Genomic DNA, 14,408 nt, shown 5'->3' on the forward strand with positions numbered 1-14,408 from the left:
CGCATGGTCTCATGGTCTTCTGAACCGTGAACGTGCTGCCAGCTTGCTGCAATTGTTTCATTTCTCATCTCACCTATTTTCCGCTTGACATCCATTGCAACCCGCTCAACGCTTGGCCTCCGGTCTTGGAAAGCACAACTTCGCAATTAGAGGGCTTCACTTCTCAGAGGGTTCATGTTGATCAGGGAAGAAGGTGTGCAACTCGTGATTCTCCTCATGCCAATGTTAACATCGTCTGACATACTCACAGGACCTCGATGGTATACCCCTTCAATGCCAAGTCTCCACCTTCTCTGAATTCGGCTGAGTGGTTGAATGGTTTCCTCCGACAGCAGTCCTGTGCCACGGCATCTAATCTGCTCCAACAACTTTCCTGCGATGACGGCTCTCCTGAAAGGCGGTGTGACTCCGTGTCGTTCTCCATGCAACCATCCATCTGTCAAGTCACACTCATGCAGTTCTCGCCCATAATTACCGCCAGTTACAAGTCGTATGCACTTGTCATTGCGGAAGTCTGCTTCTTGTAGACAGTTGCATGGTTATAGCAATGAAATCTGATTGAAGATAGACTTACGGCTCACGCCGCTAGCTAATAGCTAAGCTAAGCGCTTCATGTCTGACCAGAGCCACTACTTTCCCGTCTTCCTCGGTCCACCACCATGGCCACTAACAACTTGTTTTCACACGCAAAATGTATGAACTTCAACAATGCCTCTTTCGCTAATATCGGCCACGATCAAGTCAATACCGACAATCGAGTTTACGGGACCCAAAACAATAACCACGGCGAGGGTCCCCAGTATAACTACAGTGGCAAGGGCCAATTCATCAATCATGGGCGAGACCAGAACGTCAACACTGGGAAGGGAAATTTCAGACTCTCTGAGAATGACGGTGAGAGACTGAGATGTTTACTTCCACATTTATCTTTCTAATCAGGGTATCCCTTCAGTCCATGAAAAACCTTTTAGGGCGCTAGGATTCGGAGAAAATCGGGTTCTCGACCGTCATGGTGAGGACTTGGATTTTACCGGCCATTGTTTCTATTAATTTGTTTAGTTTCCGAGGACAACATCAAGAGGAACCCGTTCCATCAATTCAACCGCCCAGCTTCACGTAGACCTCGCACTGATGCGGAGATTTTGGCATGGACGAGGACAATAGTGGGAGATGAAAAACGATCCAATCACCTCCTTACACTTCGAGAAACGAAAGCTGAATGGGCTTTGGAAGACATGCAACGTGTGCGATTAGCTTAACTACCTCAGCCGAATAATCGTCTCTGATGAAAATCCGTATCCGCAGGCAAGCTATTCTCCAGATTGCGATCCATCCCTGAAAGGCTCGATGTTGCACGTGATGATTTGGCTCTCTGAAGCTTCTGGTCGTTGCGTTCAATCTCACTACAATCCGAATGTGCAAAAACTTGGAAGCAGCCCAATCAGTTCAAAGGGAGTCTCCTTCGCAGATGTGTGGAAAGGAACGATTGATGGCACTTCGCAGGCCGAGGTAGTGTCATTGAAAGTCGTGAGGCCGAGGTATACATCACAGGTGGGCGAGAAGCTCAAGGTTCGTCCGGTCGTCCGGCTCTGTCCCACGGATCAGTTTTATCAAAGTCTACAGAGAAATATGCGGGAAATTATGAGGTGGCGAACGCTAGACCACCTCAATGTTGTACCGTTTATCGGAAATTTCTACTTTGGGTCCAATCCACAAGAGATATGTTTAGTGACGCCGTGGATGGAGAACGGTAACCTTGTCGAGTATCTGAGACGAAATCCCACAGATTCCGATTTGAAACGATTTTCATTTGTGAGTCTTTTCATTGACCAAGTCTTGACCAAGATTTGAATATATTTGTAGGCATGGGATGTCGCCAGTGGCCTCGACTATCTTCATGAATCGAGTATCACGCACGGTAATTTGAAAGGTGTACGTCTTTCACGTCATTGGGATGCCGTTGCTTCTCAACTCGTGCCTGGTGACTTAGCATAACGTTCTAATCACACCCGACGAAGTGGCATGTTTAACCGACTTTGGGCTGTTCGACATACTCGACGCTGGCTATATAAGACCTACACCGTGGTGCGCACCGGAGGTCTTGGTCGAAGGGTCCATCAGTCAGAAGAGTGATATCTATGCCTATGGCTGCGTATGCCACGAGGTAACCCTCAATACCACCCCTTCAGCGTATCGGACACGAGTGACTGACCGCTCAAATAGATCTTTGCAGGACGTACTCCTTTCCACAACTTGAGCGAGGATGAATTATATCACGCTATCGTGTTCCAGAACCAACTCCCCGAGCGTCCCTTAGAGGTAGATGCCCCGATGCTATGGGAGCTTATGGAACAGTGCTGGAGCACGGATCCATCTTCTCGACCAACGGCATCCGATATGGTTAAGAGCCTCCAGGAAATGGTGTCTTTATTCAATTCGCAGAACGATGATCCATTCTTTTTTGAGGTATAGTTATGGTCATCCTTCGTCCCTAGAGCTTGTCCTGATTAATGCGTCGGATTATCACAGGACTTTCGCGGTAGCTAACTAGTCGAATGCAGAATTTTGGTGGACCATCGAACTTGCCGGTTGTAGGATCCACTGTTAGCTCAATGTCGTTCGTTACATTTCCCACCCACTCCTTCGAGAGTTGATAACTGTCTACTTCATCAACTTCATTCCTGCTTGAATATCATCCAATCTACATATAACACATAGTTCACATCTCTGTCGGTGTGTGCGTCCGAAGAGTATACGCTCTCGCAGAGAAGAGGACCGGTTTCTCCCGACCCGTTATCCGGAATTGCCGACGTGACCACTAAGTTGAAGCTGACCTGCATTTCACCTCTTGTTATTCCCCAGGCTCGCATTCAACCTTTAACCACCGAAATACAATAAATTCCAACCTCGTTGGTACCTAATGACAGAATCAGCCAGCAACATCGAGTTCGACGACAAAACGTGACGAAACACAGGGGAAAGGGCAGCAGAGCTCAAGGACCTCAAGCGGTATGTGGGCTGTCTCGGTACTAGCAAATTGAATCTCTGACTTGTCTGTTGGAATCTCGTTCCGTCACTGATGCAAACCTTCATTCTCACTGCTTCAACTTCCCACTCTTCCTCCGTCGCTTCAGCGCGAGTCAGAGACACGGATTACCACTAGTCCGTTCTCCACTTAACGCCAGTCCAATCTACTCAGTCGAAATTACTCGTGGCTCAAGATGATCGAGATACCACTTACGGTTAGTTCTGTTTTTCCACTACTCCATTATCCTAGCAGTGTTCAATCATTACAGCGTGATAGTTCGGCCGATCCGCCGAAAGTTCCCTAGACACACAGGCTGGACATCCTTTTTGAATCCTATGCGACTACCTCAGCGACCCGGTGGACATTATAATCGACGCCTTTCAATTACGCGAGGACATGATAATCTCCTATCCATGCCATCCACTCCGAGCGAAGATTTCGTGGATAGGATTGAGCCCCTTATCGACGCCTGACTTCTGGTTCCGTATTCAATCCATTGATATCCTGAATGAAAGCTGACAGCGGTCATCACAGCCTACATATGTTCCGTAGACTTAGGACGGTACTAGTATATTTTCTGAGTTTGACCCACAATTATATGTCGCGAGACTAAAAAAACATTGTCAACAATCACGCTAATGCTGTTGACCTTTAGTGGCCAAAGGTGGCGAGATTGAGCGTCCCGGAAAACAGGAAGGTCAGTATTACTTCTCACGAAGTGACGAGGCTGGCTTTTTAGTATAAGTATTTGCATGTCCTCATAGTCCCTGGACTTGGATACATCATTCACAAGTCTACAGTATCAACTCATACCGATGTCCAACACGCGGCTCCCTCCCCAATATCCACACCAGCCCTATCAAACCATAGGCAACCAATTCAATAACAGCGGTAGTGGTCCGCAAAACAACAGCACTGGCTCGGGGGATCAGCATAACTACAATGCACCTGGTCAGAACATCAACCATGGCGAGGGTGACCAAAATATCAATAGCGGACAAGGATATTTCTATGCCCGACCTGGTCCCGTGCAGGTGAGTTCTCACATCGGGTGTGTTGAAGGTTCTTCTGAATCAATTAACTCATTACTTCACAGGATCAAGGTCGCCACCATATCCAGACACATCCGTATAAGTGAACCGCAAAGGTTACCTCGTTAAAGTTCGTTGACTGGGCCGAGTCTTCATACCATGACTTTAGGTTCACGTTGGCGCCTGCACAGTACTTGTTTCGTATTATTTAATGTCCAGTTCAGTTTAGGTTCTATCTATGTATACAGGGCAGTGGAGTCTTGAATCAGATTCTTTCCGGAGACCAACGCTCGTCGTACGCCACCAATGTGCTGTTGAATGTGTACAAAGAACCAGAAGTCAAGCGCCTTTACGACATCTTGAACTGCTTCCAGATGTTATACCACGGCCTCGTTCTCATCACCACAACATGATTCGGGAACTTCAGGACGCTATGTCAAACTCTTATGGGCCAGTTCGATACTTCTTCGTCAGTTTTCCCTCGCACCGCGTGGTCTAAATTTCAAGCAGGAGTACTGCATAAATCCCACCACTGAGATTCCGGGGCCCGCACCAGCGGTGATCTGAGGTCTATAGATACGGGTCTTCCCTCATCAGTCAAGATGCGTGCCAGGTGCTGTATCTCTGCACCGCCAGTCTCCCCAACGCAAAACCAAACGGACGCTCTCAGGCTCAGCAGTGCCTCACACGAAGGCATTTACTTAGCATGGTATCGCTGGTTGTCCTGTCCGCTATGTCGACGCACGAAGTTCCTTTACCTTGCCTTTACCCATATGCAGCGCAAGTAATTGCGACGGTAGAGAAGTTGCGTTCGAGGTTGCCTCTCTGAATCTTGCCATCCATATTATCATCACTTGTCGTGGAATAAGAAGCTACACTTTCACTCCTTGGACATAGTGACTTCCTGTTGGACTTGTTCAAGTTGGCGTCGTTTATACTATAGTGCTTGGCACCTCGCGATCCTCACTGAGTATCTCATCCGAGTGACTAATGACTACTCGCAGAACCTCTGTGGCGACGTTCTCCAAGCTCACAACAAATGAAATCCTCTGAAAACAGTGCGACTCTACTTTACATGCATCAGGTTCGATATACGTCCTTAACCTATGACAGACCTAAATGCGCCGCGAGCTGATCTTGATAGCACGACCTACTCGTTTCCGCCATTTGATACACCAAGTGTTGTTTCCACGCCTCCATGTAATTTTCGAAATGGCACGAAAGCAATTGAATAATCGATCGTCTCGAGCGGACCTTTGTAATATGGTGTATGTGGGCCAGCGAAGGCCCGCTGGCAGGTACGAGTCCGAGGTCACAACGGATGTAAGTGTGTTTATCCTATGATCAGACAACCGCCCTGCAAAAGACCGAGAAGGTTTGAAGCGAAAGGTCGGAAAAAAACTTGTTGAAGGGATCAGGCGTTATCTTATCTGTAGAATAAAAAAGGAAACAAATTCGCACAGTCAAAGCGGACCAAAAAACGACTTGAGTCCTCGTAAACTACACAAACCGATAAGGCAGTAGGGCAGAGCTTGAGGACGTCAACCGGTATGTACTCGTCTCAGTAACAGCAAGTTTGATTAATGCCAATTCGGCGGAATCGATATTCACTTGTTCTTAGCACAGTCCCGTCGAATCGCCGAAATCTCGCCCTTAATACTGGCGCCACAGCATGCCCTTTCGCCATGATGCTGGGACACTGGGGCTTCTGCTGAGTTTCTTTCCCTTGTTGTCGGTGTCATCAATCAAAGGAAACGTGTGCGCAACCTGTGCGACTACACCATGAAGTTCTCGTGGAGCCATCCGTAGTTAATAGACCAAACATACCATTCTCGAGCGTTGTTGATTGACGTCCTGAATGAAGCTGAAGCGCTGAACACCAGTTCCCGAAAACACAGAACTCCGAACCTAATGCTGTTGAACATCTACTGTCTAGTGACCAAAGGTGGCGATATTCGGCGCCTCAGGAAACGGAAAGGTCAGTATTCCTATGAGTCCTACGAGGTGCTTTCAGACGCTGACTACTTTTCCGTATAAGTAACTGCATGTCGCCCATAGTGTTGGCTGTGGGCCTTCCTCGATCCCAATTTTACAAGTCTCTATCCCCACGCTGACTCGGATGTCTGACAACGCTCAATCGGATCCCCAAAATCCACCCCAGCCCTATCAAAACATTGACAACCAATTCAACAATACCAGTGGCGCACCACAAAACAACGAGACTGGCACGGGAGCGCAACACAACTACAATGCAGACGGCCAGAACATCAACCATGGCAGGGACCAAAACATCAATAGTGGACCAGGACAATTTTACACCGGTCCTCAGCCATTGAAGGTGAGTTCAATCGAGACTGCGTTTTCAGAACCTCCCTCTAAATCAATCAATCCATCGCTTGCAGGATGGGTGCACTATGGCATACGCATGAGGTATGCAATTTATGAATCCATGCCAAATTTGGAGATTATTATATGTAGTAGATTTATACTGAAATTTTTTTAAAGTTTAGGCAAAGTTAGGGCAAAGAGTGTACAGATGTTACTTATAAAGCACTGAGGGCTGGGTGCTAGTAGTGAATACTCAACCTGATTTACTTAATGAGCGTTCTTATCTTGTCCTTGTTCTTATTTAATTACGCTTGGGATGGACTGCAAAGAAGTGACTTCGTATCATTGAATATCGTCCGGGTTCCGTCTTATTCGTGAATCAGATGCCTTCGACACTCATGAGATCAACCCACCGATGTGTTGGAAAGAAGCAGAGGTCAAGCGCCTTTACGATTTCCAGCGGTCTTTGACGGCCTCGTTCTTATCCCCATGATCACAGGCATGACAGAACCATATCGCTAGACGCTGAAGTGTTTCGATAAAGTTGTTAAGCCCAGATTCTCACTCATTTGATTGAAACCATGCCCTCAAGTTCCGGCCAACGGATCCTTTCCAATGCGAGAGAGATGGACATTGGCCATGCTTCTTTCTCCAACATAGGCCGCGATCAGATCCACAACGACCATCGTGTTTACGGGACGCAGAACAACAACGGCGGCGGTCCCCAACACAATTATTGTGGTAGCGGTCAATTTATTAGTCATGGGCGGGACCAGAACGTCTACACTGGAAGGGGAAACTCCGACGTCAATCGTGGTGAGTGAAATGTTTCATCCCTACATTTAGCTCACTCTAATCATGCTTGTATTTGAAGCCGGCCTTCAGTCCAGAGTGACTCGCATGTTCAGAAAACTGCTAGAACACTAGCAGAGAGCCAGGTAGATTTTGGGACTTTCCGTGCTATTCCTCGCGGGCTGTGAGTTACTTTCCGTTTTTCGAAGATAACTTCGATAACGGTAGGAGGAATGTTCCGCGCAGGTACGGAGATTCTGGGATGGATGAAGGCGATATTTAGAGACCAGAAAACTACTTGAATAAGCTCAACGGACCTTGTAGGACATGCGATGTGTGTTTTTACAGCTCTATTACCGTAATCTGCATCCGATGGGAATATCAATGCATACCTGTATATTTTGGGCCTGTCAGTTCCCGCAGAGCAATTGCAATGATCTGCTGCTATGGGCCCTATACGGCCGAACCCAATAAGTCTTGCTGTATATCTCGAAAGGGAGGAATTAAGAACAAATGCGACCTACCAATAGACTTGCAATCGGTGCAGTCACACTCCAGGCGTCAATGTACCGCGATGTCGAGTTCAAGAAATATGATCTGCCAAGAGCGAGATGTTCGTCGAGCACAAATCATCATGAGCAAAGCCGGGTACAAGTAATGGCTTGACACGATTTTCTTGTTAAAACCTCGCCCGTCATGGCAGCATCTCGCAATAGTTCCCCTGGAAGTTGATGGGGACCAACCCCCTCTTATCTCGTCACAGCCACCACACTCCTCACAGCGGTGCAAGATGGGAGCACGGTCACAAGGTATCATGAGTTGATGCGACATCTGGCCACAGCTTGACAACGAAGATATCGAGTCGTCGTACAAAAAAGGATGGGGTCTTCATCTTGTTGGTGTCACCGTGACCACCTCAACTTTTTATATTGCTCGTTCGTTATCGTGTGTAAGGAGATAGAGGCATCGGAAGCAACACGACGCGAGGGGATGTTCACCCTTGGGTCCTTTATAGACGAAATACTTGGGCGTTCGTAAGCGACTTGAGAGTTTATTTTGAAGCGGCGAAGTCGCAATTCAACGTGTAAAGCCGTCGATACTCGTCGCTCGGATACGCAACAAACCAAGCAAGATGAGGTGTCGACATTTGATAACAGAGGACGCGGTTGTTGTTCATGACCACGCCACCAAAAGTCACTTTCCACTCATCGACAGCCATCAGAAAACGCAGGGTATTGCAGGCGGTTATCGGCCATTCGCACTTCCTCTATCCGTGTAAAGTGCATCGAAGCGCGACATACCAACAGGTCTAACAGGAGTCAAGATAGGAGGAATAACCTGGGATTTCGGCTCTTGATTCCTATAAGAAGCACGGAAACGTGCGTCCTGGCGTCCAAAACCTGGATATATTTTAGTCGACTTCGCCTGTTTGCCATAAAACTGAGCTCTAGCTTGATTCCAAAGATGCCTGCAAATGCTCCATAAGTCAAGTTGGCCGCTTTTCTTCGTCAACATCTCGAAGCTGCATCAACTCGCACGCAAGCCGGTAAACTTTGTTTATAACGTCGACCTTAAACTGTTCGGCGCGTCTAGGATTATTGTAAAGCGCGTTCAAGGTCTGCAAGCAGATCGTGGGAGACAGGTAGGCGGTGCATACGTGTAGAAGGTGGCATTGAAGGGCATGGAATTTGATCGGATGGTTCACAGCCAGGAAAGACGGTATGGAAGATGACGATGACTACTTGAGGACGCTGAAGCTACCTGCGCAAACACAGACCGTTGCTATCACTCGAGAAAGTTGTGGGATCACGGATTTTCATTCCCTTCACAAAACTCTGAAAGAAACTCTGAAAGAAATTCAGAAAAGCGAGCAGGATGCCTAAGTTCACCATAACGGAGATATTCCACTTGCCTTTCCTCGATGCGCACATTCGTTTCGTAGGGCGCTGACCAAAGCACCTCGCCCGTTTCGTTTCGAACGAACTTCTCTCTCTGATTCTTCTTGACCCGTGACCGCGTCAGCGGTGTTCATTTGCGGGCAAACGTCTCCAACTGAGCAGCCACCTAGTCGTTGAACCACTTCAGGACCCTCCAACCCGCACCTCCGTTTGTTGAGCTGTTATACTTATACTTTAAGAATGACACCTCGATGTAAATAAAGATACTCACCGGCCACATTTTACATTGCCTGAGGGTGACGTTCGTTGGTTTATTATTGGAAGCATAGGTGACTAAAGCGCTATCGAAAGCTGGGTAATGTATCGGTCTGTTCTGGCCGCGCGATAAATGAGGCCTTCGTTGTCAATGACAGCCTTCTTCGTTTTGCGATTCTAGTAGAAAGGAAGAAAAAGCGGGTTTACACTTCCTCTTTTTGTTTGTGTTGGTAGCCGTCGTCGCTTCTTGGTCTCTTCTCTTCATCGACGGTAGAGCCATGGGAAACGTGGTTGGGTATGGTGGTGGAATGATGGTTTAAGTTGACCTTGCCGGGCTCGGCTTTAAAATCGGCATCCGCGTGGATTCATAATCCACACCCACTAGTACTTGAACGAACGCCCTCCCTCGCCCTCCCTAGAACTGAAATAAAAGTGCTCTCTCGACGAGCCGTGGTCGGTTCTCTTCAGCCCCCACCGATTAGGGAATCCTGGAGCTCTGCTAATCCCACAAAGAAAGCCCATTCTATTCTGCAAAGCGGACCCTACTCGGAAATTCCGTACTTCCCTTTCGTTATCTGTGTCACAAACCAACACCAAAGTACCAGCGGACGTATCGTCACCATCTGCGAGAATGATACCATGTCTTCCACTCCGAGCGTTGATTTGACTACGTCGTGACAATCAATTGAGCTATCCTTTTTTTTCTCTTTCTCTAACTCTGTTCTATCACGCCGTGATGCTATGCAGGGGAACTATTACTTTTGATTGACGCTCCAGAGGGAACCAAGTCAAATATTGATGCAAGATGATCAAAACTGGTTCCCTCACCAGTCACCACACCCCGTTTCATGTGTTCCAATGGACCCAGGGAAGATTGCAAAAAGGTTGTCACATGCATGTAAATGACTGCCAACCGGAAACGGGAACTTGGGAGGGTTAGCATCGTTCCCTCTCATGAAATGACTTTACGCACTGACCCGTAGTATTTACAGATCATACTCCCAGACTGAGGATTCACAACTCTTGATATCCGAAGACGATTCGGACTCCCATTAGCCAATAGAATCTGTTCATACATAACTAATTCTGGCTGGCAGCAAGTGTACCGCAGAGCAACGATAACTGCTGGAAAGCGTATTATCATGCTAGGCAACAGCATCGCGAGGACTTGCAGTTCTTCGTACCTCCCGCGCGGCAGGTGAGCTCCTCAGTCGAGTATGCAGTTTTTCTGGTCCGTTTGCTGGTCTCTTTAGCAGCACATAGCAATCAGTATCAAAGTCGTATCCGCCCAAGTCAATCTACGCAATGTTTGCTATGATTCGAGTGCTCATATATATATTTCAGGTCCCGTTCATGCCTCGATCAGTCTGAGGATGCCAGAACTGAAGAATGACCCTGGACAGTTGACACCAGTGCTGGTTCTATCTGATTCGGTCAATCAGACCTTTGAATACTCACCCCCACGACCGCAAGGTTGACACAAGTTATGTTCTCTAGACGCCGTATGCCCGGATAAATGTCATCCAGTTGATCCTCATTCTCTCTTCGTTGCCTACCCCTTTTCATTCAGGGGTTCGAAAGGCATCGATGACTGCTACGAGCCGGTAGAGCTGCGTATACGAGTTATCATCAGTGCGCTCAGAATGTTTCCAGGACTTTACAGCTTCACCGTGTTTCCTTCCTGCCCGAGAACCTTTGTAGCGTATCTAGCCACCATGACCGTTGCCCCGCGGATCAAGAACTTTAACATCGTTGTATAGGCCTCTCTTTTCAAGAATTTAAGCAATCATTAACGTTAACAACTATCCCTAGGTCTGTTTGTGCTGATAACTGCCAATACAAATCATGATCATCTACTAGGTGAATTTTGTTAATACCTGCGACAATTTTAGAACGTGAGCTTTTTAGTACCAAACCCAAGAAATCCATACTGATACATGAACCATGGGTAAAAAGGAGAGATTTCGTGCCCACGTATGGCTCTTTTCAAGTTTGAACCCTGCTGTCGACTCGTTTCCAGGGGCACAGCGCATGATATACTTTTCGTTGACAAGATCAGTGTGTTTTGACTCCCTTCGTAGAGGACGTCCTCAAACTTTCCCTATCTTCGAATCTCCTTCATTTCCACTCCACACTTATCCCTGTCCCAGGAACTTTGGTTGTCGGGACCATGGCTGTTCATTTTACCCAAAACGTTGTCTACATTCTCACCTACGATCCATCTTCACTGATAGATCTCCCACCGAAAAAATGATGGAAGAATTGGTCCTTTTTCTACCGTCCAACATATTACCCGTGATGGCTCTCAAATTCCGACTTAAATGCCTTCAATACACTGACTCACCTTCGGTTTCATGGTCTTCCATTCACAATCATGACCACATTGCTGCTCCCGCTTCTCGTCTTTGCGTTCACCGGCTCTGGGATGGCTCAAGTCTCCAGTGGGGTAAGCTCATCCGCTCTGCTTCTGGTTGTGCACATCGCTTATAGATTCGATGGCAGACGATGTTCACGATTGAGGTCGGTCGGGCCGGTAGCTTCTTTGTCCCAGACTCGGTGAATGCTCGACTGGGAGATACAGTTAAATTCCAGTTCTTTGATGCGTGAGATCTCGCTCTTTATGATTCCAAAACACCTTGTGATGCTCGTTGAATCCTCACAGGGCTCACGGTGTCGTTCAGACATCGTTTGAGACCCCTTGCGAACCCCTCCCAGGCGGGTTCAGCAGTGGAGTCTTTCAACCTCCTGGTGGAGTAACTGATCCGGGACAACTTGCGGAGTGGACTCTACAAATCACTAATACTTCGAGTGAGTGGTTTACGAAAGTGCCTTCTGAGATAACAGTCAGCTAACCACGACTTCATGTCTTGCAGCAATCTGGTTCTACTGCCCCGTTGAGAGTCCTGTTTCACATTGCAGCACTGGGATGGTTGGGTGAGTCTAGACGAGATCAACCGGTCTCTTCCTATTTCCATCTGAACGCAGTAAATAGGGCAATTAACCCACTTGGTGAAAAGATGGTAGAGGACTTCAAATCTGCAGCAAAAGCCTTCACTGCAACACATCCGGTATCATGATGCTTTTCGTCGCAGCGTGTGCGTCCAACTCTGATTACATTTCATGTCAGACACCATCTCCTGCACTTACGGGTGTCGGAGCAGCAGCTACCGGAAGTCCAATTATTATCGTCGATAGCGCCCCTCCATCTTCCCAAACTGATTCTTCCTCCACCACGAGCTCGGCATTCTCTTCATTCTCTTCAAAGGTAGAATCAACTAGCTCGCCCACCAGCGTTCCAGAGACTTCATCGTCGAATCACACACCAGCAATCGTCGGTGGAACTGTAGCAGGCCTCGTAGCACTTTTCGCTACCATAATCGTCATCGTCCTTATCCTCCGCCGACGTCGTCCACGTCCTTCAAGCCCACAAGGTCATCATACAGTCGAATCACAATACTTCCCACCTCCATCCTCGGGAGTGGCTGATACGGCCAGGAGAAAGATTCAAACACAATTCTACCCAGTAAGAGCAGAAGATAATCTCCCGTCAATCGGGTATGGTTATGGCAGAAGCGACTCCGATCGACCTTCGTCGTCGTCGAACATACAAGCACTTCATATACGAAACCAGGACAGTCAGGGGAATTTGGCTGCGGGGGCGGCTGTTGTACCTATTTCTTCTTCTGAAAGGAATCAGCATCAGCTACAGCAGCAGCAACATCCTCATGCTGAGCCTGGTGTGAACGTTGATGTGGCGGAACAACGAGAGGTTGTCGAGCCGGGTGACGGACGAAGTGAGGATATCAACGCTTTGGCGAAGGAGATTGCGGGTGTTTTACTTCGTGGACAGAGGAGCTTGGTTGTGCCACCCTCTCAAAGAAGGGATGATGGGAGTGTACACGGGAGTAGCGGGGATTTGGAAGGGCCGCCTGATTATAAGTCTGGGGGACATGGTACTAATAGCTAACGGTTTTTTGTGTGGGTACGTTGGGGACACGTATATAGCCTAGGTTCATGACTCGCTTTGCCAAGTAAACAAATACACCACCGGCTGCGTCTTTCTGCTACAAGGTCAATGGCCTATCTTTCTGCCTCTAAAAGGACCAAATTATCAGTCTACAGCACAATGCAGTGCCAGTCAAACCTCCATCCCTAGCCGAATTATTTTTCGCGATTGTAGCTTGACTGACGGTTCGGCGACGAGATTGACCTGAAACTCTTCCCCATCCCAACCCTACTTACTCACTGCCCATTCCATTCCAGGTCCGATTTCCTTTGACTGTGTTGTTTCCACCATTGGTGGCCGATCAAAGATGATTCCGCATGCTTGAGTCGGAGCACTGGCCGGGAGTGTGGCGGAACTGCTTCAGATGAGAACGTGATAGCATCTGTACACATCAATGAGACAACGACAACAGTAGTCAAGAAAGATTACGACTCACCAAACGCCAGCCTACAGCAGGACGAGGTTAGTTGAGAGTAAATCGCTTCGAAGCGCAAATATTCAAACTGTGGTTTGAGACATATTGAACTAGAACAGTACATGTAATACTAGAGTAACATTAAACTTAAATAGTACAGTTCAACTGCAAGTTGACCTAGTGAGCTCAACCTTTAGTTGAAAACTCCGCAGTTCAACCCTCAATATACTGCTAAGTTAATGACGACATCGGTTTGTATACTAATACACAATTACGCAGGAATACAATTTTGAATATGATTGCAGATGTCAAAGTTTTGGCTTCGGCGGTACCGTTTTAGGGTTCAAGGCGCAACAACATGGAACTTTACCTTCACAAGAAAGCTTATGGAGTAATACACAGGAAAGAAGTGGCAGAGACAGCATTGAGATATATACGCTATCAAGTGTTCTAGAAAATCTCCGCACAGTGAATGCACAAACGGGGACTGGGGATTTGGTGAGCACACTGTGGGGTAACATCGAAGAAGCGTCAGCTAAGAGCTTGAAGCCGCTTTGCGTGCTAGACAGCCTCAGCTGATGCTGAGATGTTCCCAGTGGTTCTAAATTTCAACAAGATTTCAATCCCTTGCAACCTATTAGGAGGATCGAGCACC

General features: G+C 47.6%; 6 protein-coding genes across 6 annotated transcripts; 5 read left to right on the forward strand and 1 right to left on the reverse strand.

Moving 5' to 3' along the window:
• Window positions 1-659: 659 nt before the first annotated feature.
• On the forward strand, window positions 660-2,547 carry E1B28_003400 (uncharacterized protein; the record flags this gene model as incomplete). Its single annotated transcript, XM_043160382.1, has 9 exons — window positions 660-894; window positions 953-1,012; window positions 1,060-1,244; window positions 1,306-1,569; window positions 1,624-1,812; window positions 1,864-1,932; window positions 1,991-2,164; window positions 2,224-2,466; window positions 2,530-2,547. The coding sequence occupies 9 exons, from the start codon at window positions 660-662 to the stop codon at window positions 2,545-2,547; spliced, it is 1,437 nt and encodes a 478-aa protein (XP_043002338.1).
• A 1,257-nt stretch (window positions 2,548-3,804) lies between these two features.
• On the forward strand, window positions 3,805-4,343 carry E1B28_003401 (uncharacterized protein). Its single transcript, XM_043160383.1, has 2 exons — window positions 3,805-4,062; window positions 4,125-4,343. Exons 1-2 carry the CDS (start codon window positions 3,844-3,846, stop codon window positions 4,164-4,166), a joined length of 261 nt encoding a protein of 86 aa, XP_043002339.1. The 5' UTR covers window positions 3,805-3,843; the 3' UTR covers window positions 4,167-4,343.
• A 1,835-nt stretch (window positions 4,344-6,178) lies between these two features.
• Window positions 6,179-6,488, forward strand: E1B28_003402 (uncharacterized protein; the record flags this gene model as incomplete). The annotated part of the gene is made up of 2 exons (XM_043160384.1): window positions 6,179-6,397; window positions 6,462-6,488. The coding sequence occupies 2 exons, from the start codon at window positions 6,179-6,181 to the stop codon at window positions 6,486-6,488; spliced, it is 246 nt and encodes an 81-aa protein (XP_043002340.1).
• Window positions 6,489-6,968: 480 nt separating this feature from the next.
• Window positions 6,969-7,367, forward strand: E1B28_003403 (uncharacterized protein; the record flags this gene model as incomplete). Its single annotated transcript, XM_043160385.1, has 2 exons — window positions 6,969-7,203; window positions 7,273-7,367. The coding sequence occupies 2 exons, from the start codon at window positions 6,969-6,971 to the stop codon at window positions 7,365-7,367; spliced, it is 330 nt and encodes a 109-aa protein (XP_043002341.1).
• A 1,569-nt stretch (window positions 7,368-8,936) lies between these two features.
• E1B28_003404 (uncharacterized protein) lies at window positions 8,937-9,357 on the reverse strand (the record flags this gene model as incomplete). The annotated part of the gene is made up of 3 exons (XM_043160386.1): window positions 8,937-9,026; window positions 9,092-9,295; window positions 9,349-9,357. 3 exons carry the CDS (start codon window positions 9,355-9,357, stop codon window positions 8,937-8,939), a joined length of 303 nt encoding a protein of 100 aa, XP_043002342.1.
• A 2,349-nt stretch (window positions 9,358-11,706) lies between these two features.
• On the forward strand, window positions 11,707-13,299 carry E1B28_003405 (uncharacterized protein; the record flags this gene model as incomplete). Its single annotated transcript, XM_043160387.1, has 6 exons — window positions 11,707-11,778; window positions 11,835-11,935; window positions 11,995-12,140; window positions 12,206-12,266; window positions 12,325-12,400; window positions 12,460-13,299. The coding sequence occupies 6 exons, from the start codon at window positions 11,707-11,709 to the stop codon at window positions 13,297-13,299; spliced, it is 1,296 nt and encodes a 431-aa protein (XP_043002343.1).
• Window positions 13,300-14,408: the final 1,109 nt, after the last annotated feature.

Source organism: Marasmius oreades, chromosome 11, assembly GCF_018924745.1.
Source record: "Marasmius oreades isolate 03SP1 chromosome 11, whole genome shotgun sequence".
In the NCBI taxonomy this organism is placed as follows: Eukaryota; Fungi; Basidiomycota; class Agaricomycetes; order Agaricales; family Marasmiaceae; genus Marasmius; species Marasmius oreades.

Excerpts from the sequence above, each read along its gene's own strand:
- E1B28_003401 (XM_043160383.1), top strand. The coding sequence starts at position 3,844 with ATGTCCAACACGCGGCTCCCTCCCCAATATCCACACCAGCCCTATCAA. Across the intron at positions 4,063-4,124 it reads CCCGACCTGGTCCCGTGCAG|GATCAAGGTCGCCACCATAT; the intron begins GTGAGTTCTCAC and ends ATTACTTCACAG.